This window comes from Microplitis demolitor, chromosome 5 (genome assembly GCF_026212275.2).
Source record: "Microplitis demolitor isolate Queensland-Clemson2020A chromosome 5, iyMicDemo2.1a, whole genome shotgun sequence".
In the NCBI taxonomy this organism is placed as follows: Eukaryota; Metazoa; Arthropoda; class Insecta; order Hymenoptera; family Braconidae; genus Microplitis; species Microplitis demolitor.
In genome coordinates, this window is record NC_068549.1 from 3,104,211 (window position 1) to 3,131,324 (window position 27,114).

Consider the following 27,114-nt stretch of genomic DNA (forward strand, 5'->3'; position numbering starts at 1 on the left):
ACATGAAATAATTATATTTAAAAATTGCCGAGTTTCAAATGTCAAATATTTAAAATTTTACATGAGTTAATGTGAGGTATTTAAGCGAGAATTGAATTCTAATTATTATACAAGGTAAAACTTTATCTACTTTAAAAATCAAATGCGACCTCCGGCGTGGAGTCTTAGTAGGAAAGCTATTGGCCTCGAAAATGGACCAAAACGGGCCAAAAATGCTGATTCGGGACTTATTTCATTAGAAAAAAAAATCAAATCATGAAGTTATAGGGCAACAACTGCTCAGGCGCGTTCAGGACGACCCCCTGCACAAGAAAAATAATAACAGCAGTTAACGAAAGCCGCGAAGTCTAAGCAGGAGAGCGATTGGCCTCAAAAATGGCCTTGAAAGACCGAAAATTTTATGATATTAATTACCTTACAAAATTTTAATAGGTTTTTAATATTTTTAATCAAAAAAACTTGTACTTTATATAAATTTCCTGTCACGATTTTACCCAAGTATTCAATTTTGCTTTGAAATTCGTGACAAATATAAAATTTCAGATGAAAATTTTTTAGTGGCCAATCTTTGGCTATTAAGAAAAATATTTACTTCAAATTAACGTCAGTCAAATATTTATTTTCAATTGAAAATAAAAGCATTCCTTCATACACTTGGTACATATTTTATATTATTTAATTTATTAAATTATGACTATTAGTAGTTTAGTTTTATTAGCATAGTTCTGAGTGTCATGAGCGTATTTGGTAAAGTTTTTCATTAGATTTCTATTTTGTTGCGTCTTTGACTAGACATGGAGACGGTATAACAGCAGACGAACTGGAACGGGGTTAAAATGAGAAAAGCAATGATCTAGGACAATAAATCCAATTAATTTAACCGAATAAAAGTCTTCGGAGCCAATCAACCTGGACGAGTTTCAAGGGCTTTGAATTCTTGGTTAAATTTATCTCGTTCTCTGCCACATTCCATTTATTAACTCTTATATTTTTATTACTTATTTCCATTTCTTCATTATCCTGAAAATATATAAATATTATTTTTTTTTCTCACAAACATTTTTATTATTAGCCGCTGATAGAAGAAAATGTTCACAAAAAAAAAAGTCATTTAAATATTTAATTTTTATCCATCACGAAATTATTCGGCGCATTACTAAAATTTTACTTTACTGAAATAATATTCAAGTCATTACATTTTATTTTTTAATTCCACTGGGGATGTTAATCGGTATTTTTTAACTTCTTATACTCTTACTCTCCATTAAATATTTTTAATTAAATAATTATACACTACTTACTGTTTATTATCGCGAGTAGTCGAGTTTACTGGCAATAAGAGAACACGGAGGGTAAATTTAATTTTTGAGTTGAAGGAAAAGTTCTGACATGGGTTCGAACCGCCGACAGTCTGATAGACGGAAGGATTCTTACGGATATCGGATTCATGTATCGCAAATTGATTAAGCTTTTATACTGTTTTTTAACTTCCCGCTAAGAAAATGCAAATTTTTTAAAATTCGGGAAGCTATTAATTTCGGTTCGATTTTCGAAAATCGAATTTTTAAGAGATCTTGACACATAGAAGTGGAGGAAAATAATTTTATTTCCAACACCGAGCCCCGAGTATATATTGTTTATGTATTTTCTCTGGAAACTTCAGAGGAGGACTTCTGAAATAACGCTGGCCGACAGAATTGAAGAAAAATAATTTTATTCCCATTTTTTTGGGAATAGCGAATTAATAGGAATTAAAATATAGAAAGTCATCCTCATATGGGTCATAAGTCAAAATTAAAATTTTTCTTATGCTTTTTTCGAGTTTTTCCGGTTAGAGGACATGATAAAGATAAAAAAAACGTTCGTATTGTATGGAGATATTTTCAATAGGAAAAATAAAAATTAATTTTTTCATAAATAATCAATATTAAATACCAAGTCCTTAGGGCACTGTTTTACCTCAAAGAAATTTTTTTGTCCCTTTTTTCCTAAAGAAGATCACATAATTAACTTTTTGTTAGTCGCGTACCCTTTAACAAAGGTCGTTGGTCGTGCGGTTGAAAATTCCCGCAATATTAATTTTTTTTCATTGTTGTCAGAGTCAAGAAAAGTTTTAAAAAATTCTAAGTAGTACAACCTCAAGTATGACCCTCCAGGGTAGACATCGAATTTCACAGTTTGTCCAATTTAAAAATATTAACTATTCACTCCGTCACTCGAAGAGTTAAAAAAAAATTATTTTGCATATGGAGTAAATAGTAGTTTCTAATTAATAACATAAATAATTACTTTTTTTCTAAGCCGATTATAATTATTGTTATACACACGTTTACTTCCATTTAAACGTGAGCTTGGCGGATCTTTAGTTCCATGAATAATTAATGTTACATCATTGATTGTTCCATTATTAGACATCGGACCTGCCTGGAAATAATCTATAATTAAAACACTTAAAAGGAACCCGAATCATTTATAGATTTTTATTTTAAAAAGGAAAAAGAAATATTTGTATTTATTATTAAGAAAAAAAAAACAAATCGGAGATCCATGGAGTCTATTATTTACATTGTCAATAATTTCGAGAGTCCAAGTGCCTCTTGGGTCTTCACCCCAGGTTGCAACTGACATGAATTTCCAATTTTTAAATCCATCTTGGGAATCGTCGAGCTTTCGACGGTTCAATATTTTTACTCTAGTGTCTAAAAAATACAATAAACATGAGATCCACGTGCTCGAGGACGGGCAATAAAAAAACGATTAAGGAGAAAAAAACAACAATAATAATAGTAATAAAAATAAGGAACAGAAAAATATAAGAAAGTGTAGTATATGAAATTGAGAAAGAGAATTGGAATAAATATTAAAATATAATCTTTCTTACTGGTAGCTGAGGTCAAATACATTTCAAGTGCGCCACGAATTGTATACGTAAGAGTTACTTCAATTTGTACGTGTTCTAGAAAAGCTACTTCTGAATCTTGATCCCTGCACTTGTTCACGTTGAATGATAAAATCGTAGATTTACCATAAACTATATTTTGTGAACTGAATAATAAAAAATAAATACTATTTTTTTTATGCTTCCAGAGTTGCTTTTTTGTTAAAGAAAAAAAAATTTATATATACATAAATAAAATATAAAAGCGTACAAACGTTTTCACAATACACTTTTTTCATTCCTCGGAGCTATAAATTTTTTTATACTTCGATGAAAGTTTTGATTATTTTCTCTGGAAAGTGGAGATTTAGTATTGATGTGATTTTTTTTTTTTTTTCATATGCAGATTAGTTTTAAAATTATTGAAGTTTGTAAATTTGTATGACTTATTAATGATAAATAAATATACGAAATTGACTTTAACAAAATTTTTTTTTGCCCATTATTGCATTTATTACGGAATTTATTTATGGAAAAATTGTTATTTTAATTGCGGGAATTTTAAAAATTTTTGCTTTAATTTAAAAATAATAATTAATAATTGATTGGGTCAAATTTTTGATATCATGGCAAAAATATTGGTCGTACAAAAAAATTTTTGCAATAAAAGTTGTTTAAAATTTAATTTTGTAAAAAAAATGTTTCTTATAATTTTGTCATAGGACTAATAAGAAAGCCGTAATTTTAAAATTTAGATTTTGGTGGTTATCAAAAATTTGAATCAATCATTATGAATCTTAATTTTGTAATTGAAGTGAAAATATCAGTCGTATCAAAAAATTTTTCAAATAAAAGTTGTTCAAAATTTAATTTTATAAAAAAAATGTTTCCTATAACTTTGTCATAGGACCAATAAGAATGCTGTAATTTCAAAATTAAGATTTTGGTAATTATCAAAAATTTGAATCATTTATTCTGAATCTTAATTTTGGAATTACGGTGAAATTATTGGTCGTTCAAAAAATCATAAGAGACATTTTTTTTAGAAAATTAAATTTCCTACAACTTTTGTTTGAAAATTTTTCTAATAAAACCAATATTTTTGCCATAATATCAAACATTTAAATTATTCATTTCAAAATTAAGGCAAAAATCTTGTCCCTACTTATTACCTTTCATAGCTTCTTATGGTACATAGTATTTTTTCGGGTACACGTGTCCAATTGGAAGCTGTCAGTACCAGAGAGTATGCGTTCATTAATCCAAAACCAAACCGCGGGTTAAACCAAAGACCCGCTGAATTTTTTATCCACCCGGGATTATTTCTGTTTGTCGAAACATAAATTATTTTTGAGTTATTTAATAAAAAAAAAAAGGAGATCACTTAATTACACAAAAAAAGGATTTCTTGGCGCAAAAAAATTTTACTTGCCCTCAGAATTTTTTTTGTGTAATTAAAGAACAGAAGAGTAAGAAATAAATTTTTCAATGGAAGTTCTTTAAATATTTTTTCATGTAACTTTTGTATAATTTTTTATAAATCGATGAACAAAAAAATTTTTTTTTCTTGGTAGTAAATTAATAACTTTCACAAGAATTATAGTTTATTTATTACTTATTAGAGCAACGAAAAATTGTGTTCTTTATAATCTTTTATAATAGAGCGTAAAATAAATTGCCGGCAACTTTTGTGCAGGGGCGGAAAAAAAAGAGTAAAGATTGCGAGAGTGAAGAATTAAACATGATTAGAGAAAAAGTTTAAGCCGTAAACTTTGACCCTTTATTTTTTATAATTCTTTAAGAATAAATTAAAATAAAAATGACTTATGAATGAAAATAATTAAAAGATAAAATTTAAAATAAATAAATAATTTAGCAGTAAAAAAATAAAAAATAGCATTAAAAACTTACTTAAGTGGACTATATTCTGAAGTCTCGACAACAAGATGCTGAGCATCTCTCCAAGTGAGCTCTTTGCTTAGTAAAATAAAAAATTAAATTTACGTTCATTATTTATTTAAAATAATATCTTTTTTTTTTTTTTTACGTCTGTTAATTAAAAATTTGTGCTGAAGACTTTTTACTGAGACATATTTTATTAAATCTCTTTAATTTTAGCGCTAAATTAAATTTACACTAGGCGAGTTTTTATCATTTATTTAGAAAAAAAAAAAAAAGTGTAAATACTTGACTTGTAATGCTAAAGCGAGTATTCCAGCAGCAAGTGGAGCTGAAGCGGATGTTCCTGTATGATGAGTAGTACATTTGTTTTTTAAATCCGTTGTTGCCTTGAATAAAAAATTTAAAAAATATATATCTAGATAAATGTCAATTCGAGGATTAAAAAAAAAAAAAAAAAAAAAGCTATTGAATTTTTTAAGATAAAAATGGGTAATAAATGAGTATATTGATGTAAAATGACAACAGTACTTATCAAATTTTTCATTCAATATTTTTTGCCAGAAGTTAGCAAGAAATCGTATAAAAAAAATATGATCTCGACTTTTTTCAGTTGGGTATAAACTTAAAGTGTCAAGTTTTCATATAAATGAGCGCATGTTTCGTTCCTTATATATGGAATAAAAAGAAGATTATTATAAAAAAAAAAAAATATTTTAATAAACAATTTTGATGCTTGTGATTTATTTATTCTGATATTTAATGAAAAAAAAAATAATCCTGAATTTGTTCGATGATGTCAGTTGATCTGAACGTTTCCGCACGTTGGTAGATTTGATACAGCTTAGAATAAGCGAGGGATTAATTTAATTCTTTTTGTATTCGCTTTGGATTACTAAGAAGGAGGACTCTATAAAAGAACGTCGCTGATAACTTGTCTTATTAGGATTGATAGTTTAAAAATTTAAATTGAACAATAAAAAATTTAAATTGTAATTTTAATTTGGAATACCGAAGAATTTTATTTATAGCAACATATTAATCAACATCAGTTCTGTCAATTAAAATTAATTCGAACTGATAGTGGTATCTAGAAATTTTCTTGGTCATGCACCAATCGATTTATGGAATTTGAATTCAACATATTCAAATTTATTCAAATAAATAAATAATAATTCAATAGTTTTAATAATAAAAAAAATATCTTACAATCATTTGGTCATGATAAGCCCCGCTGCTGTAAGTAGTAGCAAGTGTTGCAGGACATTGTTCTCCATACCAAGGAAATTTACCAGTCTGGCTTGCAGAGCCTACAGCAATTGTAAAAATGCTGCTGACATAGCCGTCGCAACTGCAATCATCCTCTTTGGATCCGCCGTTTCCCGAAGCCCAGACATATATATTCCCTCTGCCATCACGACCCTAATGACATTTATTACACAAACTAAATCTTACATTTCGCTCTTAAATTACCTTCACTAATGTTATAACTTATACTATAACGTAATTCAACCCATCTCTGGAACATTGCATTACCTAACAACGTTTCAGCTTAAACATTTTTTTCTCCTAATGCTCTACTTTAAACTCGTCGGGACCTTAATGGTCTTATGATCTACAAAACCTTAACTACCTTATAATTTATTTCTCTAAAAAATATCCGTTCCACTGAGCAGAGCACATGACCCCGGCTAATCCATTAATCTCTTCCTTTTCAAGTCTTACACTCAAAGTGTAGTTGCTAAAACCATTTTGTGAATTTCTATTGCTGATATATGTTATCACGAAATTTCAAGTTAGATTAGCAATAAATATTTAAGTTTGAGTCACAATTGACTAATTTTTTTAAAGAAGTAACCTGAAAAAATTTTTAGAGAACAAACTGTATATAGACACATTACTATACATTAAAATAAACAGAGTTTGTCTTTATTTTCTCGTAATTAATTATGTGAGACCAATTAATCTACAATCTATATGTATGAACATTTTGTCTCGATTTTAGTCGTACTGTTCGTTAGTCTTACAGCGAGGTTTAGCGCAAAATTTTCATTGAAGTGTTGGTGGGGGATTCCAAGCGAGTTTTAACAAATTGAAAAGACTCATAAGGCGGTCTTATAACGAGATCCGACTGTAGTATGCATCTAGAAAGTCATAATAATACACCGAATTCAAAAATTTATTTAAACTGATTTTACACTGAAAAGAAAAAAAAAACTTATAAAAACAATATTTTTTTTAGAAGTAAATTAATAAAAATTATTGCATTGTCCATTTTATTTCTAAAATGAAAAATTATTTTCTTGTCAGAAGCAAATTGAAATTTATTTACGCTATTAAAAAAAAGATCAGGATATCTCGATTTGAGTTTAGATTTTTTCGGTTAAGAAAATGATTTTTAATGAAATAACTTAATTGGATCAAATTTTTACGCTAATAATATATTATGTAAATTTCCCATAGCATAATTTATAGTAATAAAATACAATATATTTAAGTCATTTTTCTCTGTGTAAATTTAAAAGACATGTGGTTTTATTCACCCTGTCCTCTTGTCATATTTCAAAAAATTAGAAGACAACGATTTTGTTGTGTTTTCTAACTTTAAACTGACAGGAGTCTGTGAATTCAGAGGAAGAAAAGATTATTGAGTTTGTAAATATTTATTCAGCTGCACCTGACGGCTCTGCAATGTCAGGGCAACTTGCGGCAAAGCTGGAGCAAGCTCCAGGTTTTCGCCAAGTTTCAAAAATCAGATTAATATTCTGGATTCTCGATGAGAATCTATCAGATATTAAGCTGATAAGAACAGATACTACACATTTGATCTTAGCCAAAAGGCCGAGAAGCGATACCCATAGTTGTTTTAGAATCGAATTTAAGAGTTTTAAAATAAGTGACTTGAAAGGGACAAAATATTTAGCGCGGCGACACCTTGCGGACACTTGGCAAGTACGCCTGTCTCTTTCTAACTGTCTTCGTCTAGCTATCCCCATTCTCTCTCTATCTATACAGTAAAATAATCGTTATTCCTTCTATAAAACTGTAGTTACCGTTAAAAAAAAATTTTAAATGAATTTGATCAAGTTAAATTTTTTCAGCAAGTAATTTACATAAAGAAAAATTATATTATATTAATTAAAAAAAAAATAATAAACTAATTAACTGACAAAAAATATTACTTGATTGATACCACGTTGCAAAGCTTCACTGGCAAGTCTTCCAGGCGCTTCAAGATTTTTTCCATTGTCAGCGGGACCCCAGGAAGCTGTATAAATATCTATGAGATTTTGTTTATAACCCAATGCCTCGCCCTCGACTCGATCATTAACGACTCCATCGAGTAATTTTATTCCACCAATTGATGCTTCGAATGCAATACCGACTCCACATTTTAAATTGTTTGCCTCCATTGCTATTTCTCCTGCACATCTCGTACCATGTGCATTTACATCTGTTTAAAGAGGGAAAAAACCAATCAATTTTTCCGTTCAAGCAAAATGATGTTATTTTTAAAACAATGCATTGATAAGCTGACACCTGTTACGTCGTAGCGAGGTATTGGATCGTTATCTCGCTCATTTACGTCATAGCTAATAGAGGGATCCTGAAATAATAAGTAACATCGATAAACAGAATTTGTTAAGGGGGTGAATATAATTTTATTTAAAATTATTTTTGCAATTTTTTATTAACCAGGGCGAGGTTTGTTGACGACCGCTGGAATAATCGAGATAAGAAGTATTATTGTACTGTGATATCTTACGTAATTGTTTTTCAAATCTTCGTGGGTATATTCTAGGCCGTCGTCAAGAACAGCTACCCTTATCCCGCGACCTGTTATCCCCAGATGATAAAGCGGGAGCACGTTCAAATCTAACTTCGGTAGCTCTTTATTGCTGCGCGTGTCTTGCTGATGAATTTAAACCATTTTTTAATAGATGTCGTGGTACTTTTTGATTATTTTATTTATAAAATATTGATAATAAGGGTAAGTGGGGTAAAATGGACTTAAAAAAAAATTTTCAATTTTTTCATTATAAATCTTTTCATTTTCAACATAAAAAAATTTTGAGTCAAGAAAATATTTTGAAAAAAACGTTTTTGGAAACCAAGTTAAGATTTTTTTGAGAAAAATTTGTCTTGTTCAGATATTTCAACTTTATCCGGAAAATTGAGGTTTTCAAAAAATTTTTTTTGAATTAAAAACGTTTACTTTTAGTCAAAATTTTTTTTTCTGTGCATGTACGATTGATAGAGACGTTTTTCTAAAAAGGCTAGATGGGTTAAAAATTTTTTTAAAAATAATTTTTTATATTTTTTAATTAACCATCTTGCCCCAGATAATTTTCAAATATTTTGCATTTGAATTACAAACAAAAAAAAAATTTTCTATCTACGGATAAAGAAATGTCAGATAAGAGCAAAATAGTTTTCAAAAATTTTTTATCAAACCATTTTACCCCATTTTCACTTAATTATATTAATTAATTATTGTAATAAAAAATAATTTACCAAATACCACTCCTCATTCCACAGTTCATCATTAAACAATTTATCATAATTTTTTTTACCAAAATTATAAAATTGTTCATTATAATTATTATCATCAATATAAAAAATTCTCTTATTACGAATCAGAGGTTTTTCATCATCTACAATATCCACAAAATCTCTTTTACTCCGCGTGAAATTTTTTTGTTGATCTGCCCAAATAATCTAGTTTGAAAAAAAATGTTAATCAAATAATTAATCAAAAAGTATCAAATAGATTTATTTCTACAATTCACTTCTGAGCGTGATGTCAAGTCCTTTGTAAATCTATTGCCTCTTTTTCTTATCGTATTTTCGTCTCTGTACCACAGATAAGTATCATCAAATCCAAGAACCTGAGGGGAGAAAAAAGATAAATACAGCCAATGAATAAATGAATAAAGAAAAATGGTGATATTAATGAAATATTTATTTTCATTAAAATACATACAATAATATATATATATATATGGATATATAAATATAAAAGTAAATAATTTATCAATTTTTATTTTTTCCCCTAATTATATTTGACATTTTATCGAATGATAAAAAGTGTATTGCGGGAAAAAGTATATTTGGGGTTACTTTTACTAGAGGGTGAAAAAATATCACGGGTGTCAAGAGTTTTGATTCTCAACTTGGGGACGCTTGTATCAGGGTAACAAGACTATTCAGTTGGTATATAATTTTATTATTATATACGATGCCTGAAATTGATCCCATTCTACTCAAGTATATAGTTATGTATATATATAAATATGAATTTATACTAAGGGTAGGAGGTGTATTGTATCTTCATAACGACTATACAATCGTTTAAAAAACAAGTTTTGCGGTTAATGCGATTACGATTCGCAAGATTCAGGTGAATACGTTAGCTATGAGATGGCTATTATAGTACGTGACAATATTGTTGCTATTTATTATTTACAAGCTAGGTATTACAGATAAATACCCTCTTCTATAAGAAAATAAATACCATTGTTCTATCAAAATTTTTTAGACATTAAAATCAAATATTGAAATTTTTAGTGAATTAAAATAATACATTTTCACTATACGGCTGCCCAATTTCAAAAGACAGTAAGTGAAAAATTTTTCAAAATCGATTTTTTAGTACTTTTAGTTCCAGTGGAGTTTTGCGAACATGATTCTATACATAATTCAAAAATTTTATTTTTGTCAGTTACTGTGTTTTGAAATTCGACAGCCGCATATCTGTGCAAAAAAATTCAAAGTCTTGTCCTGTTTAGCGGGAAAAAAGATTATTTCAAATAATAAAGTAAAAAAAAATATTTAAAATTTTATAGTTTCAAAAACTCTAGAACGGATTCGATCCGCGTACCTCACGAGAATTAAAAAATTTTCTACGGCTGTTACGTCCATGTTAACTGTAAATTAATATCTTTTTTTTTTACTGTCGAATTTCCAATATACAGTCGAATCGCGTTATAAGTCTGGATTGTTTTTTTTTCTTTTAACCAAACTCGCGTTAATATGAGAGAGATACTAAGAGGACTTATAACGAGACTCAACTGTAATTAAAAATTTTCAATTCTAATGTCCTTCTAAAAAAAAAAAAATATAAAATTTTATTATTTTTTTTATTACAAAAAAATTTCAATTAAAAATTGTGCATTTATAACTAATGTAAAATAAAAATCGTTTACTTACCAGGCTAATAATAATTAAAAAAAAAAAAATTATTATTTATACGCAGTGTAATATTTTTCGTAATCTCTCACAATTTAAATTACGGGTTTTTACTGTGCACATATTTTTCTAATGTCTATATACTATCAGTAATGAAAATGACAAAATTATTTTCCAACACATCTGTATTTTAATACTCTTACATTTTAAGGAAAATTACTAGGATAATAATCAATTTATTTAAAAGACAATTATTATACCGAACTAAATAAAGAATTTTAATTAATTAGACAAAATGCCATTTTGTACAATAGAGCGAAAATTTAATTTGTTATTTCTAAAGACTTATATCTGATTATAATATATATAAATGGTTAACTGAAATGTATGAGCGCGTCGGTAGTACCCTTAATTAAAATAGTGACTGAGGACAACGAAAGGACGTATATCAACGATGGAAAGTAATTAGCAAAGTGATAGAGACGTTGAGGAATGAATAAAAAAAAAAAAAAAATAAATAAACAGCTAGGATGAAGGTAAATGTAGATGTTAGGCTTTTCATTGGAGACTGACGACGCCTGCGGAGGCTTAGAGACAAGGATTACACTAGAGACAGTTGGGAATCCGATCAAAACAAATGGACTACGAAAATACTACCCGACCCTCGTATCTAGTATTCTCTTCATCGTCTTTCTATTTGATCCTCACTGATTTTCATTCTCTCTTTCTCTATTTATATAAATAAATATATACATACATAGCTACTTCCTAGACTCCAGACTACCCTATGTATATATACCTTCCCTTCAATTCCTTCCTATTCTCTAATCTACTGTCTTCACTTTTCTTATTCACCTCCAACCCTTGTTCTCTTCTGTTCATTTTCAAATCGCGTCCTGTCGACCTCCCAATTCCCTCTAGACCTCTACTGCCTGCCTGCCAACCCAACGAAGACACAATCTGAATACTCGATAAGATGAATCACTTGGTTGATCGTCAGGCAATGACGAGAGAAGAGATAAATGATATTTTAAAATTTTACGTTTTTTCTTTTAGTAACAACTTTTTGTCAGCTAAAGTGATTAAGCGATTTATTTTTTAAATTAAAAAGTATCAGATGAGAAAATTCAGACAAGGTATCAAATGCCGTATTATTTCAAAATAACATATAATAATAATTATTATTATTATTATTAAAAGAATTTAAATCAAAATTACGATTAATTGCCACTCGCAAATTTTCCATAATTTTTTTGAATTCCAACAGTAAAAATTTGTATCCTGATTTTGGAAACTACAGGCTCAAAAAATCATTAAAAATTTAGGACAATGTTCACTGTATTTTTTACGGAAATAATTCAAAATAAATTTTATAATGAATATACATATACTTCAATCCCATTAGCTTTCATTCAAAATTTCCTATACTTGGAAAAATTACCGCGATTATTTCCGCTACGGTTATTTTACCCGGCAATTTTCCCCACTAATCTTAGCCGATTATTTCATCTTCTTATCCAGGCTCTCTCTTTTAACCTCAATGAAATAAAAAAAAATTATAAAGGATTAAAATAACCGTAAAATTATTTTTTCACCCCCTTAATTTCTTTCTTATCCCAGTAAATAGGCAACTTAATTAATTAACAAAATTTAAGCTAATTAATTACCTTCACATTATCAAGCTTTTTGATTAAAATAGCAGCGCTCTAGCGTGATTTTCTCTAGAGCCCGTTACTAAATAGTAACCATACATAAACAAAACAACCGGAGATGCAGGAAGACAACAAAGTGAGAGAAGCAACGCCCGGTTGTTTCTATTACACACCTCTGACTACAGACATATATGCTTAGTTACTTGCGAATATATACGTACTACCTCAGTATTACTATTCTGTATATAGTTTTACCTGGCGCCTTATCTACCTTTATACCCGTACCTTTCTCTTGCACTATACAACTCTATCTATTACTCCCTTATTCCTTAACTTCACTTGTTCACTCTACTCTACTGTATCCATTGTACACACCGTGTAGCTACTTTGCCGAAGCTTTTCTGTACTCTGCACAGGGAACACTATTATATATAACCAGACCCAGTGCATCCAGTCTTTGTGGCAGACCACAATTCACGGTGCGTGTCTGTCCTACTAGCTTTGTACGAGTCATACCAAGCGTAATTATTTCATATAATTAAACCCTTAGTTCACTTGCTACCCGAAAAATATTTCGTAGATTTTTATAAATTTATAATTCACTTTCTGAATCAAAAAAATAATTTTATTTTGGCGTAATTTTATAAATTTAAAATAACGCAAGTCTAGCAAGACAAAAGCAAGTCAAGTGTAAGTTCTTCTTTTAATAAATGAAAAACATATTTTCAGATATCAAAACATGTTTGGTTTTGACTTACTTTTGACTAAGTTGTCTCTTAGTACCACTATACGCCAACTGTCGAATTAGTCACGCAGCCTTGGATTTGACTTTTTAAAATTAAATTTAAGTCATTCAAGTCAAATCCAAGTCAACGTAACTTTAAATTTATAGTTGATGTAATTTTTGAATCGAATAAGTCAAATTCAAGTCTAATTTGAATTAGTTGCTTAAATTTTTAAGTTAAAAAAGTCATGTTGAAGTTAAAAATTGTAAATGAGCCAAATTCAAATTAACGAAGTCAAATGCAAGTCAAAAAAATTATAGCTGTCAAAATCAAGTTACTTTTTTAACCCAAGTTAAAAATTTTTTTTTTAATTAAAAAAACTTTTTTTTTCTAAAAATTTATGACATCTATATTTCCTACTGTCCGCTATTGTAATTTTAAATAATTTTTTTTTGTTTTATGAACTACAAAATAACTCGTACGTCATTGATAACTATCTTTTTGTGACATATGCATATTTATTTCCGGTGTTTGGTGAACACTTGAAAATATATTCACTCTTATCGGATTATCTTATTATACATTTTATCTTCATTATTTTTTTTTTTTTCAAAGTGATGACGTAAAATAATATTTTCTATGTATATTTTTATTTATTGTTGATTTAAAGAAAAAGATTTTTGATTCAGGAATTATTTGCTTGACTAAATTCAAACTTTAATAAAACATTCAAACTTTGAGTTGTATACAATAAAAATACGTAAAAATATAAATGAATATTATTAATTTAAGTTTTTAATTGTATTTAGGTTTAATTTAATGTTATGAACTCAAAAAGAGTTTTTGACACTTTTTAATTGCTAACAAGAGTTTGTTCTTCATACTTTATGCATTAAATATATACAAAGAAGAAATTTAATTTCAAAAGTTTTCCTTCATTTGATTCATAAAATATTTTTGTTTATGTTGCGCTACATAAATAAGCTATTAAGACTTTTCATTCTGAGAAAATATGATAGAAAAAAATTAAATAGGGAATTTTAGTAAATACCAATAAAGGTTAAATTTGTGAATTTCATGTATTTAATTTGAATTTCAAAAAATAATCAAAAATAAAAAGAAATTTATTAAAGAAAGAAAATTATTTGCCGGGGTAGTGACTCACTGCAATATGTCATCGAAACACTTGTCAGCTGACTTTTGATGACAAAGTAAACTGTCAAGTAGCCGAAGCTTCACATAGTGACAAATTACACTAAGTATTGAATACACCAGCACAATGAAATTTATGAATATTTCATTAAACAAAATACGAAAAAAACTTAAGACAAGGGACCCGAATCAAAAAAAAATTTTAATTTGACTTTTTCGACTTAAATGGATACTAAGTAGGTCGAGTCAGCTAAAAGTCAAAATCAAACGTGTTTTTTGTTCAATTTTGACTTGCTTTTGACTAACATGACTTACTTAGTATCCACTTAAGTCAAAAAAATAAAATCTGTCATTTTTTGACCCCGACATGTAACCATTAATTTAAATGCTGTGAAAAACTGATATTTTTTGTCCTAATGATTATTTTATTAATTAATCTATCATTGAATACTTTTAAAAAGTACTTAGTTTTAATGATGAAATATAAAGTTGAATATATAATTAGTAATTAATTAAATAAATTAGAGAACATACGGAAAATAAGCTGATGACAACCCGGCTTTTAACAGTAAAAGGGGCAACTAGGGATGACATTTACCGCTTATTAAAATTTAAACATAAAAAATTATATTTTAATTGCAATAAGACCTTGTTATCTTTCCAAATGACATTTTTTACTATTCTCAGAGAATTATAACTTTAATATAAAAATTATTTTTCATAATATTTTTATCTGAGACGTAAAAATTCCAATGACAAATTTCTTATAACCCGTATAAAAAAATATCACAATAAAATGAATAATGACTTACCAAACCGACATTTTTATAACCATATTGAAGGGCCAATAGTGAAGCTACTTGAGCACCACCTTCAATTCTAACAACCCATTCTTCGGGGTAAAAATTTTCCGGCAAAATTTCTTCTGTTGATATGCATTTTGATACTGCCAATAAAATCCACAAATTTATTACAATTTTAGTCTCACTGCAACAAAATAAAAATTATCATTATTATTATTTTTATTTTTATTAAACAAATTCACAGCCACAAAATTGAAAAAAAAAAAAAAAAAAAAAAAAAAACAAATCAAGACCAGTAAAAAAGTTTATTTAAAAATAACTTTATATCATGAATCACTTGTCACAAACCTTTCCATGAAGTATCGAAATTGATGAAAAAAAAAAAAAAAAATAATTAAAAAAAGCGGTGAAATATTTTAAAATTTTATTTTTTTTTTTTAAGTGCGGGCAAGTGTATCCAGTGGATTGCGAGTGACAAGTGATCGGATGTTAACGTAGAACAATTAGTTTCTTTTTTTTTCTTCACGTCAGTACCTCCCTCTTTGTAAAAAGCCCAGAGTAGGGATAGATAGCCATGCGAGGAGTAAAGTTAAGTTAATTCCCAGTGAAGGAGAGGGACCCAGAGGGATAAATTTGCAATTGGATATCCGGGTTCCTCTACTACCGTTTCGTTGGCTCTTCTCTCCACTTCTCAATACAACCTCTGTCACCTTTACTCTGTTGTGTCGTGCTGGGGTGAATCTGATTAGAAGCAAGCTACGCAACATCATCAGAAGATATCGAATCTCGTGGTTGTGGCGAGGATGAAATGGCTCGTGAACGTGACGGGTAACAAAGTATACATCTACATGCATATATATGTATATGGAGAAAGAGAGAGAGGGAGATAAAAGATTAGAAGGACTTTAAAGCATGGTTAACTCGGTAATTATACCTTGACGTTACTTTAATCGAATTTGTTAAATAATTTGTTAATGCAATTTGTTATTTATTTATCTCGGCACGTACTTGCTAAGGGATGATGTGGGTTCGTTATAATAAGAGATCGGAAATGAAAGGCTACATGGATGTAAAATTTGGATTTCCGGTAGTTAGAAACTGTTTGAAAGAGGTCTTGTCTATATTTTAAATTACATTAGTTGAGGTTAACCATATTTAATTACATACGCGCTTTCAAAAGTTTCTCAGAAATTTAATACTCATATATATATATGTATATGTGTATTTAAAAATAAGAGGTCATGAGCTTTGACTTATTTTTTATGTAATTTAATTTAATAATTAAATTATTATTTATTTATATATGCTAGGATAATATTTAAAAATATGACATAGGTATTAATGAGTCAAAGGTCCGCAGTTCGATACCAAGTCATGGTTTTTAGAAAAAAAAAATGTTTAATTTTGAATAGAATAAATTTAAATTATTAATTGAAAAAAAATACAGAATTAAATTGTAAAAAAAGTGTTTATTGTGTTGAAGACCCAGTTTTCATCAGAATGAGATCTCAATGTACAAATAGCCGGGCGAGATTAATTCTGAGCGGGACTAAGGGTTAATGATGTGGTAAGGGACGAAAGCGAAGCTGGAGAGAACCGGAAGGGTTGATTAATCGAAAGTATTCGAACAATCCTCTTGAGAGAACGCGAGCTCTTAATAATACCGCAGACGAGTGGTGCCCTCGTGCGCCTCTCGCCCGAATTCGGATTTAAATGGAGCTTTTACCGACTAGTGTATAGCTAAACTCTTATTTTAATTTCGTTCACTTGAAACCTCTTTGATCCTATTTTTCGGAGGGTAAAGTCACATTTTAGGGTGACACAAAAGCTTGCGAGTGATAAAGATTCAAGGGGTGGATAATTACGCCATTACTTCTGACAACACAAGATCATTAACGCAAACGAAACTATCTCCGTCGTACCCTTTATTCTTCTTAAATAATTACTTTTTCTTTTTCGGTTCTACTTTATTATTATTTTTAGTAAGTCAATAGAATCAGAAGAGGGTCGGGTTTTTTTTTTTAGAAAAAGTTTTAAACCATAATTTATTATTTCAATAATTATTTTCGGGCACTTTGATACCGAAATTTTTCAAATGTTTTTTTAACTTCCCGCTATGAAAATTTAAAATTTTAAATAAAAGACAAGTTATTGGTTTCGATTTGGTTTTCGAAAATCGAGTTTTCATCAGATCGGAATGTCAAAATTCCCCATACTGACACCTGGGTTTCGGGTTATAATTTCAAACACTAATTTTTAAAGTTTATTTTTTTCCGTGAGCTAATTTTTGTCATAGGATATCTTTAGAACGAATCAACTGATTTGGACGTGCTTCGGGGAAATCGAAAGGGTTCCAATTGATTTGGCCGACAGACTCAACTGTTTCTCACTTTTTTTTTTTCGTTGTTTTTATTCAAGAAAAAATTTCTATCCGAAAATAATATAAAAATTTCAACGATAATTCAAAAAGTCTGTTTATTGACATGTGCTCAAAGTACCCCCCCCCCCTACGTTGAACCAATCTGATGATTTAGTTTAAAAAATCCATGAATTATTATCCAGGTGAATAATAACAAGTAAATATTCAATTTGAAATGATAAAATATTTGGTTGTAAAATTTGAATGAAATAACTGTTTGTTCATTTAAATTAGTAGTTATGTCTATAGTGGACTTGAAATCGTAGCAGTTAGAGGTAATAACTAGGTAACTTTAGTTTGAGGGTTGTAGAACTGGGCTTGCATCTACAGCGTGTATCACACCATCGTTAGCATACCGCTGAGCCCAGATGTACGACAGTTATTGGATAATTATGTTACGTTAGTTATCATGAGTTTTAATTGCGTTAAGAAACTCCCTATTTTGTCTACTCTGTGTCTGTTTCAGTCTATTTTCAACGTTTTGTGCGTGAAAACTTTGAAATTCATGTTGCAGAGTTAAAAGACAAGAGAAATTGTTGTATGAAATGACCTTTGTTTATTTTAAATGAACTTTTAAAGTTTTTGTACCGAAAAAAAGATATTTTCGTTATTAATTTATTTTCGTTGCTGGTAAAAATGAAAATAAAAATATAACAATTTAATAATCGTGTTATTTAGTGTATAGATCGACTGAAAGATAAAAAATTTAGATGAAAGAATTTTTTTTAAAAGCTTTTTTACACGATATATTATAGGAGTAGCCACAAATTGCATCCTCTGGTGTTTTTCAAAGCGAAGAGAAAATGCGAAACTTTCCACGCGATAAAATTGGTTTTAATTTTCAATAAATTCAGCTTCATCTGCAGAGCAAGTGTTGGGGGTTTTTCTTTTAACATACTTTTATTTTTTTTTTCTTCTGCGTAACAAAAAGGTAATAATACAAAAGAAAAAGAAAAAATTTATCAAAGTATCGTACAATTGATAAGAAAAAAAAAAGCGATAGAAAATTGTCGTACAAGTGATTTACTAAGTAATTATAAAGTTTAAAAGTCAACTTAGGTACTTTTGAATATTCAATGATTACATCATCGGCTTTTATATTGTTACTGAATTTATGCTGTTAGTTTGATAAACTTTTAAATATAGCCACACGCTTTTGTATATAATAATAATAATAAAAAACTAGTTAGTAAGCATTGATTTTATGCAAGAGTATTATATTTTATTAGCTCTGACCCAGTTATTGTAGTCCAATAATATTTAATTTCATCTTAAAGACCTGAAAATACTTTATGATTTACTTGATTTTTTGTTGCTTTAAGAATAATAAATAAGTACACAGAAATTTATAAGAAATACTTAAATTTATATTGCTCGTTACAGAACACTTATAAGATTGCGTAGATATTTAGTTGCAGCAGTTTTAAAAAAGCAGCCATCGACAGAATTATATTGCACACCTCAAACGCGAAGCGGACTATTAGTACTCGACTGTAGCGAAATTAATAAATTTCCCCGTACGAAAAAAGTATGTATCCGGAAAAATGAATATATGTGTCATATATATGACATATATTCATTTTTGCGTACGGGATCGGTCGATTTTCAGAAAATCTTATCAAAAAGCTCAGAGTTTTTAGTCGAAATGAATGAGTTTGCGCATATTTACATACAGCGCACAATTGCCCCACATGTCTGAGTAATTTAGCTGTAGAAAAATTCCCTTTCTAAAAGCACGGAAAAAGTTGAGTCAATTTTTTAACATGTCGCTAGTGCGGGATTTAAATCAAAATAAGACATAGTTTTATAGATTTGTCTATATATATATATATATTTAAGGTGAGTGCAAAAAAAGGATATACATATGATGACAGCAGCTAAAATTAATGAGCAATCGATTTTATCAAGACATTTGTAAGGATAAAATTTTTATTTTTTTAAACCGATTCTCAAGTAATGCTTTAAAAGCCTTATGGAAACATTTTTCTTTCTCAGCGATCAAAGAAAATCAATCCATCAGGGAATTTTCTTTCATTTCATTCCATTAAATTTTTATTACTATTTTTATATATTTTTTTTTTTTTTTTTTTTTTGAATCTCTATTATACTCAATCAAATTTAAGGTCTATATTTTGAGTTATCGTTCCAGAGCAATTAAAAATCGTATTTCGTGTAAAATAATTTTACAGATTGAATGTTTGAGTAATAAAAAAAATATTGAAAATAGTTTTCAAAAATAAAATTTTTCCAATGCCATTATAAAAAAAAAAAAATGAACGATTTTATTTTGTTGATAAAAATTTAAATTAAAATTCAGTAAATAAAATAATCTATTTATCAATAAGATTTATGTGATGCATTTGCATTGATCACTATTTAATACGATTTTATTTATTTTTTATTGGAGCTATTTTTCCATCCGTTCGTTTTTATTTTTAGGCATTCCCTTTTTATTATTTTATTGCTTTTTGCTTGTGGGTAAAACCACGAGACCATAATGCACATCCACTGGGATAAGGAATCCCTGGGAGGGCGCGAAGGGAGCAGTGGGCTGGCGATGAAGGGGAATGAGGCGACAGAGAAGGGAGATGTTCTCCCACGAGGCTATTTAGTGCATCTGCTTCCAAAAGCATACGGCGAAGGTGCTGACACTCGGTCGTTGAGTAGGAAGCGCAAGGAAAATTCACTACGTGATCGTTTGGCTTTTGAAATTCTCGCTTACTTCTCATTCGAAAATCCAATTAATTTTCTTATCCCTTAGAGATACTCTTGTATGTTACTATCGATGACTCGAGTAGTACTTTATCACGTACTTTCAAAATATTCCCACATGGAATTCTTTTTATTTCTATGCCTCTTTTTTTATTTGAAGATATTCAAGTTATTTTACGTGATAAATCGTTTTATTCATCTTCAATAGAATTCATAGTCAATTTCATTCATTATACAATTATAAATATATATCATTCAAATTAACTAACAGTCACTTGCATGAAAAAATGTATATTTACATACATTTTGTAGATATGTCGACCTGTATATCAACATAGATGTCACTACATGTATGTTATCACACGTGAAAAATGAATCATATATACATACATATAGAGCATTACTGAAAATTGGTTATATATGTTTTATATATGACGCATATATGGCAAATTTTCATATATGGCAATATATGATTTATTTCTGACGGGCATAGGGTAGAAGTACTATTTGCGGTTACTTTAGGGCCAGTTTTTCTTCACTTCTATATGATAGCGTTCTTCCAAAAGTTCTTGTCTGATAACCCCGACAATTTTTTGACTGCATTATACTCGTTTTTTACAAGCAGATGTATTATACATGACGTATAATTTCTAAACACTAAAAAATTGGGCGTAAATTCCAAGTGAATGCGGATTTCATTTCAATTCGAATTCACTCCAGAGTTATAAAATAAAAAATCCCTCTCAAGTTTTAAAGCTAACATATATATAAACTTCTTTTTGATGTGAATTTAACTCCAAGCAGATAAAATAAATAAAAAATGGTTCACTTCTCATTACTCCGGATTTAATTTGCATTCATTTAGAAATTTTTTACAGTGCTTATATATTTTTCTACGCAGGCGAAAGTTTAAAAAAAATTAAGCTCTGAAATAAATAAAATTTAATCAAATATTTAATAAATAATTTTAAGAGTCAGTCAGTTTAAATTTCTAGCAAAAAGTAATAAAGAAATGCCATTCAAATCATCATAAATTAATTATTTGCTTTTGGCGGAAATTTGTTCGTCTATATAAATGGAGTTGCGTTGAATTAATTTAATATAATTTGTTAAAATAAGATTTGAAAAAGCTCTAGAGGTTAAGTCGATTTCCCACGTGCTTGTGCTCTAGCGAAACAAACTAAATTTAAGAGAACGTATTTTTCCTTCATTCCTTTTTTTCTTTATTTCATTCTTTATTATCGTTATTTATTTATTTTTCCCATCTACTTCTTTATTTCATTATTTTATCTGACTGACTATCAAGAAAATCTGGTGAAGTTATTCAAGTATTCATTAACATGCAATATTTATTTATTTAACCTGCGGACTATACGTACTGTTCTTCATAAATAATAATAATAATAATAATAATAATAATAATAATAATAATAATAATAATAATAATAATAAATAAATAATATTGTAAAGAGATTTAAAGAATGCAAAACGAAAAAAATTATAACGGAAAAAATAAAACAGAATTTAAGACAAAGGATGCATCCGTCCAGTATTATTTTCTGGAAGGATTGTTTGTGCAGTACAAGTTGTAAAAATAGTAGTACATAGTATAGTTCAACCTTTTTTCATACTTGTAGCCACTCTTCTCACTGATTTTCATTTTCTACTTTACACGATATTATCCAACCCTACTCGGAAATCTAAAAAAAAAAAAACTAAACAAAACACTACCACATACATCTCGTTTCCCCTCTCTCTCTCCCTTTTTTAGCCCCCACATCTTGTTCCTTTTTTTTATTTTTATATCACGAGCCTCAGTTTGATTTTCGGAAACGAGAATTGAGGTCTCGGAGTTTTAGTACTCGAAGAAGTACGTTTACGATTAAAACAAAAGACCCAAGAAAGAGACAAGTTGAAACAAAGAAAACAAACATGACTAAAAAAAATTAAAACGTATCTAGCTATTTGTCGTTCTTTATTGTTATTATTTTTTTTTGGTTACTTCTTGATTAAAAGACATAATGAAAAGTGTCGATATAAAAGAGTATTGTTGCTATTTTTGTTTTTAGCAATTGGCGAAATATTTTTGGGTTTAGAGAACATCGGGACCAAATGGGGACGCTAAATTATGTTAATAGGTGAATTTGGGTAAATTAACCAGTTCCTGGCCTTCTTGCAAGTTTTTCTTTTAAAAAGCTGTTCTTAATAGATTAATGGACTGTTAAAAGATATAAATTCTAGAATTACTAAACTTCATTTTAATTTTAATGAACGTTAACAAGATATGATATTGGGAAATAGCCTCAATGAATCCGAATTACGGTAATTTACCGAATTTTGCCGTAAATGACCGAAAAACAGTATTTTTACGTAAAATGCGGTAAAATTCCGCAATTCTACAGTAAATTGGCCTTTTCTTACTGTAACTTTAAGGTGAACATACCATACTTTTGCTGTGAAATACCGTACATTTATTGTAAAATATCGCAAATTACCTAAAATTAGGTAATTACTGTAATTCAAATCCTCCAAAGAATAAATGAATACGCTAATAGTACTATTAGTTTTCTTTGTTCATTTTATGACATTATTAATACTGAAATATCAATTTTTAATCAGTTTTTTTAATAACACTGATAATAGTGTCGGATTAAATGTCTAATGAAATTTTTTAATAAATTCCTTATTAAATAGTATATACTAATAATTTATGGAAATCTGAACACAGTTGTATTATTTCTTCATATTACCCAAAGAATGAGTATTTGAGCATACAAGAAACAATGAACGGACTTACATTGTCCTCACTTTTAATCGGGCTCATGTACACTCATTTTGTTCCGACATTCCAATCCAGGTATTTCTAGCAAGATTTCGATTAACACGCTTTCGAAGTTCATCGCCAAATTTTCCCGCTTTTTCTACAGCAAGCTTAGCTTCTTCCAACAGACTGTCAATTGATACCGCGGGATCAGAAATAATTGTATTTAACTTATCCTTATGTACTACTGCGAAAGCCTTAATCTGAAATTGAATTTTTATGTAATGATTTTAATGTTTTCGGATTTTCTACCCAAGTTTTTTTTCCACAACGTACTTTATCGAGCTGGTCTTGAGTTTTGATGGATGAAATAATTCGGGTAATAGTAGCCTGAAGATTTGCATCATCATCATTTTCAAAGCTGAAACCCAACAAATTTATTTATGAACACTAACATAAATTTATATGATTCAACTGAACAAAACTAGATAAGGAAAGTTACAATTTTACGATGGCTTGAAAATGATCGCAAAAGTATTGCAAAATATAATGAACATCTTTACGTCCACCGTCGGTAAATCCTTGGATAACTTGAATAACATCATCTATACTCGTATCGGAATTGGGATCAATCATTTCGTTCATATATTTATCGCGTTTTTCAGTATCATGAATGCATTTGATGAATTGGCCCTTTAATTCTGGGATTGACATGATCATTTCTTGAACAGTTTCATTTCGGAGGCCGTAACATGCGATCCATTCGAAATCAGAAGAGGGAAATCTGTAGACAGATTGTATTTAGTGAATTATAACTTCAGACTTAATACTCAGTCCCAAATGCTTACAAGTTCTTAGAAGGATTTTCTAAAAATGCATCAAGAAACTCGCGGGCAGCTGATTTGCAGCCAAAATGCCCAAATTTGCAGATTAATGGAACTAAATTGTTCCTCAAAAGGTAATTGGTATTTGGCTGTACCATTATTACTTCCGTCAGAAAAAGAATGTATGTTTCGAATACATCTTCTGCATCTGTATTGCGAAATATTTCAGCTAATTCAGTTATGACATTAGCTGCAGATATCCATGGTAACTCATTCTTTTCTTGATATAAATAAGCTGTGATGTTGAATAACGCATCAAGATTTGATGGATCTGTTTTTAACTGCCTCCAAGAATCTGTTATAAGTTGGGCACGATTTATGGGATGAAATCGTTCATGATTCAAAATTAGACATTTTGCTAATCGGTACCAATTTTCGTTGTCATAATCGACTTGATAAAGTCCTGCAAAAGGAATTATTGAAATCAAAATAATTTGTGATGATGATGATGATGATAATGATGATTGATGTCCAATTGATGACGACGACATTTAGATTACCTCTCTGTTGGACGTTCAGAATAATCCAATCGTCTTTATTAATGCTGGGCAACGTTATTGTTTCCTGATTCTCATTCATCCAAATAGTGGGAGTCGTAGACGAGAAATCCGGATTAGATTTAGTAGCATAGTTTATCGGAATTTTCCACTTGTTGTCAGGATTTACCTCCCCAGAATTTTTTTGCGTTACGCTTACTTCACCCGTTTCATAGTTTCTTGCTACAGTTAAAACGGGAGTTCCTGTTTGCTCAATCCAAAGATCCACAAATTCTTTTATGTCTAACGGTTTGTCTCCATTTTTTTCATCGTAGACTTCTTGAAGAGCTTCCACAAGATCATCACTAACTACAGCGCCAAATTTACTAACACACAAAAACCAAATAAATTTATGCTTTTGAATTTAAAAAATTCTTTTTCTAAAAAGTGTGCGAATACTAATAGAAAAAATTAGTAACCAGTTTTTATTAGTTACCGAAAATCTCTTCAATTATTCACACACTTGAAATATTATCAAAAAATAATCATTACTGTTCTTTAAAATATTTTTGAATTCCTTTTTGAAAGACTTCTTCCGTAAGAACATGTTCTAGCATATATACAAACGCAGCGCCCTTATGGTACGTAACAGCACTAAATATATCATCAAGAGCTATTTTGTCCCGAGGCATCCATTTAATGGGTTTGGCTATTTCAGATGATTCAGTATCAAAAGCATCGTTTATAAAAGTTACTGCTAAGAAATCCATTTCATGTTTTTCTGGTTGCATCTACAATATCGAATCATCATTTTTTATTGATCCAAATTATTTGATTCTATATTTTAATCAGTGAAAAAAAGACTGTACATATTTCCAATAGCTTTATAATCTTTAGCATACCTGATCGATCACTTTATGTTGAAAGTATGTTGCGAATGCTTCGTTTAACCAAAGATCATTCCACCAAACAGGACTGACAAGATTGCCGAACCATTGGTGAGCCACTTCATGTGCAACTAACATCACCATATTTCGGTAGTCCTCGTCATTAGGAATCAAAGTTGTATTTTGAAACGTTACAGCAGATGTACTACGTCATTTAATAGCAAAAGGACGTAGATTACTATCAAGTATTGCAAGTTGATAATAACTAGTAGCTTACCTATAAGTAATAAGACCCCAGTTTTCCATCCCAGTTGCCTCAAGTATTGGAACAGTTAGTTGATCTAATTTCGGTAGTGCATATGGTATTTGAGTGTAAGCTCCCATTATTTCAATAGTTTTTTCGCTGACTTCTAGTGGGATCTTCAATGAATCTAGGTTAGCTTCTAATCCATAGAAAGAGATATTTCCTTTGTCATTTTTGACGGATCCGTAATTAACGACTGCCATACAAAGAAGATAGGAGGACATTTTGACAGATCTTTCGAAGTGAGTTATGATTTTACCGTCTGGCAACGGCTGGTGGTTACGAACTGGCATATTTGAGAGCGCTGTATAATTTTTGTAATGCCTTATTGATATTTCGAATTCGGCTTTGAAGCCGGGCTCATCCCAACATGGAAATGCATCACGAGCGCCTATCGGCTGGAATTGAGTCGTTACGAAATATCTAAAATAAATTTTTCAGAGTCGTAAATTTGAATAATTTATAGAACTTATGATTGCTTACTGCGATTGGCCATTGTCTAATTCATTTTCGGCCCGGAAAAATCCAGATTGGGGAGAAAACCAGTCATTACCGGCATCATCGCCCGTCCACTTTAATTTCAAAGTATAATAACCGGGTTTTAATTTATTTTTAAACTTTATTTCATAAAATTCATTTAGCCCAGTCCATTCTTGCTTTAGCGGCTTTTGAGAAATTCCTTTTTCGTTAATCAGCTTTGTAAAATCTTTGTCTATTGTGATCTTGTTAGATCTATGCAGAGTCACAGAAGCCGTTGCTTGAAGCACTTGGAAAATAATCGAACTATTTCCTTTAAAAGTAAACTTTTCACCCGCGAAATCGGGATCAAACTCCATCATATACACTCGCGGTGCTGTGCTACGAGGCAAACGATACTGCTTGCTTTCTTCAAATTCTTTTAAAAATTTTGCCGTTTGGGTATCATCCAGTCCATGGCCAAAAGGCATCGCCGTGGTCGCGCAAAGTAACGCAGCCGATATAATTATCAAATCCTTAATCATTTTTGAAAATTTTGATTATTGGTTTTATTACTATCTATTTTTAAATGTCCGTGGTTTGGTTCAATCGGCAATGCACTATTGACAACGCTAACACTATTGATGCTTTATAACTCGCGGAAGGCCTCAATGAATTTCAAATCAATCATTTATGAATACATGATCGCGGCATACTAGACTAATGAGGTGAGAATACTTAAATATGTCAATATGTCAGGCATTGTGAGACTATACAAGGCTACAATTGACTTGTTAACAAACATTGTTTACAATACAATTGCAGTGAAAAATAATCACGCAACGTTATAATTTTAATGTTCTCAGAATCCTGACAACTATCAAGTAATTGTGCACACAAGAAAAGAAATTTTTTTT

The 27,114-nt window shown here is 29.6% G+C and overlaps 2 protein-coding genes and 1 non-coding gene across 3 annotated transcripts; all 3 read right to left on the reverse strand.

Moving 5' to 3' along the window:
- Positions 1-646: 646 nt before the first annotated feature.
- LOC103577201 (neuroendocrine convertase 1) lies at positions 647-15,654 on the reverse strand. The gene is made up of 15 exons (XM_053739303.1): positions 15,647-15,654; positions 15,308-15,482; positions 9,568-9,666; positions 9,293-9,496; positions 8,544-8,690; positions 8,318-8,384; positions 7,960-8,231; positions 5,987-6,199; positions 5,066-5,166; positions 4,790-4,855; positions 4,051-4,203; positions 2,882-3,045; positions 2,566-2,699; positions 2,290-2,424; positions 647-1,020 (listed from the first exon to the last, which is right to left on the reverse strand). Exons 1-15 carry the CDS (start codon positions 15,652-15,654, stop codon positions 877-879), a joined length of 2,082 nt encoding a protein of 693 aa, XP_053595278.1. The 3' UTR covers positions 647-876.
- LOC128667899 (U2 spliceosomal RNA) lies at positions 7,439-7,630 on the reverse strand. The gene has a single exon (XR_008403813.1). It is a non-coding gene; the product is annotated as a U2 spliceosomal RNA (small nuclear RNA).
- A 7,463-nt stretch (positions 15,655-23,117) lies between the features above and the next one.
- LOC103577200 (aminopeptidase N-like) lies at positions 23,118-26,742 on the reverse strand. Its single transcript, XM_008557758.2, has 9 exons — positions 26,225-26,742; positions 25,715-26,164; positions 25,453-25,642; positions 25,103-25,341; positions 24,575-24,936; positions 24,039-24,477; positions 23,693-23,974; positions 23,527-23,611; positions 23,118-23,453 (listed from the first exon to the last, which is right to left on the reverse strand). The coding sequence occupies exons 1-9, from the start codon at positions 26,740-26,742 to the stop codon at positions 23,250-23,252; spliced, it is 2,769 nt and encodes a 922-aa protein (XP_008555980.2). The 3' UTR covers positions 23,118-23,249.
- Positions 26,743-27,114: the final 372 nt, after the last annotated feature.

What these genes read in the sequence shown, in the direction of transcription:
- LOC103577201 (XM_053739303.1), bottom strand. An exon ending in ACTTGACATCACGCTCAGAA is followed by an intron (nt 9,497 to 9,567) that starts GTGAATTGTAGA and finishes TTTTCAAACTAG; the next exon opens with ATTATTTGGGCAGATCAACA. An exon ending in AAGATTTGAAAAACAATTAC is followed by an intron (nt 8,385 to 8,543) that starts GTAAGATATCAC and finishes TTATTATTTCAG; the next exon opens with GATCCCTCTATTAGCTATGA.
- LOC103577200 (XM_008557758.2), bottom strand. Translation starts at nt 26,742, where the DNA reads ATGATTAAGGATTTGATAATTATATCGGCTGCGTTACTTTGCGCGACC. An exon ending in TTAGACAATGGCCAATCGCA is followed by an intron (nt 26,165 to 26,224) that starts GTAAGCAATCAT and finishes AATTTATTTTAG; the next exon opens with ATATTTCGTAACGACTCAAT. An exon ending in TCTGAACGTCCAACAGAGAG is followed by an intron (nt 24,478 to 24,574) that starts GTAATCTAAATG and finishes TTCCTTTTGCAG; the next exon opens with GACTTTATCAAGTCGATTAT.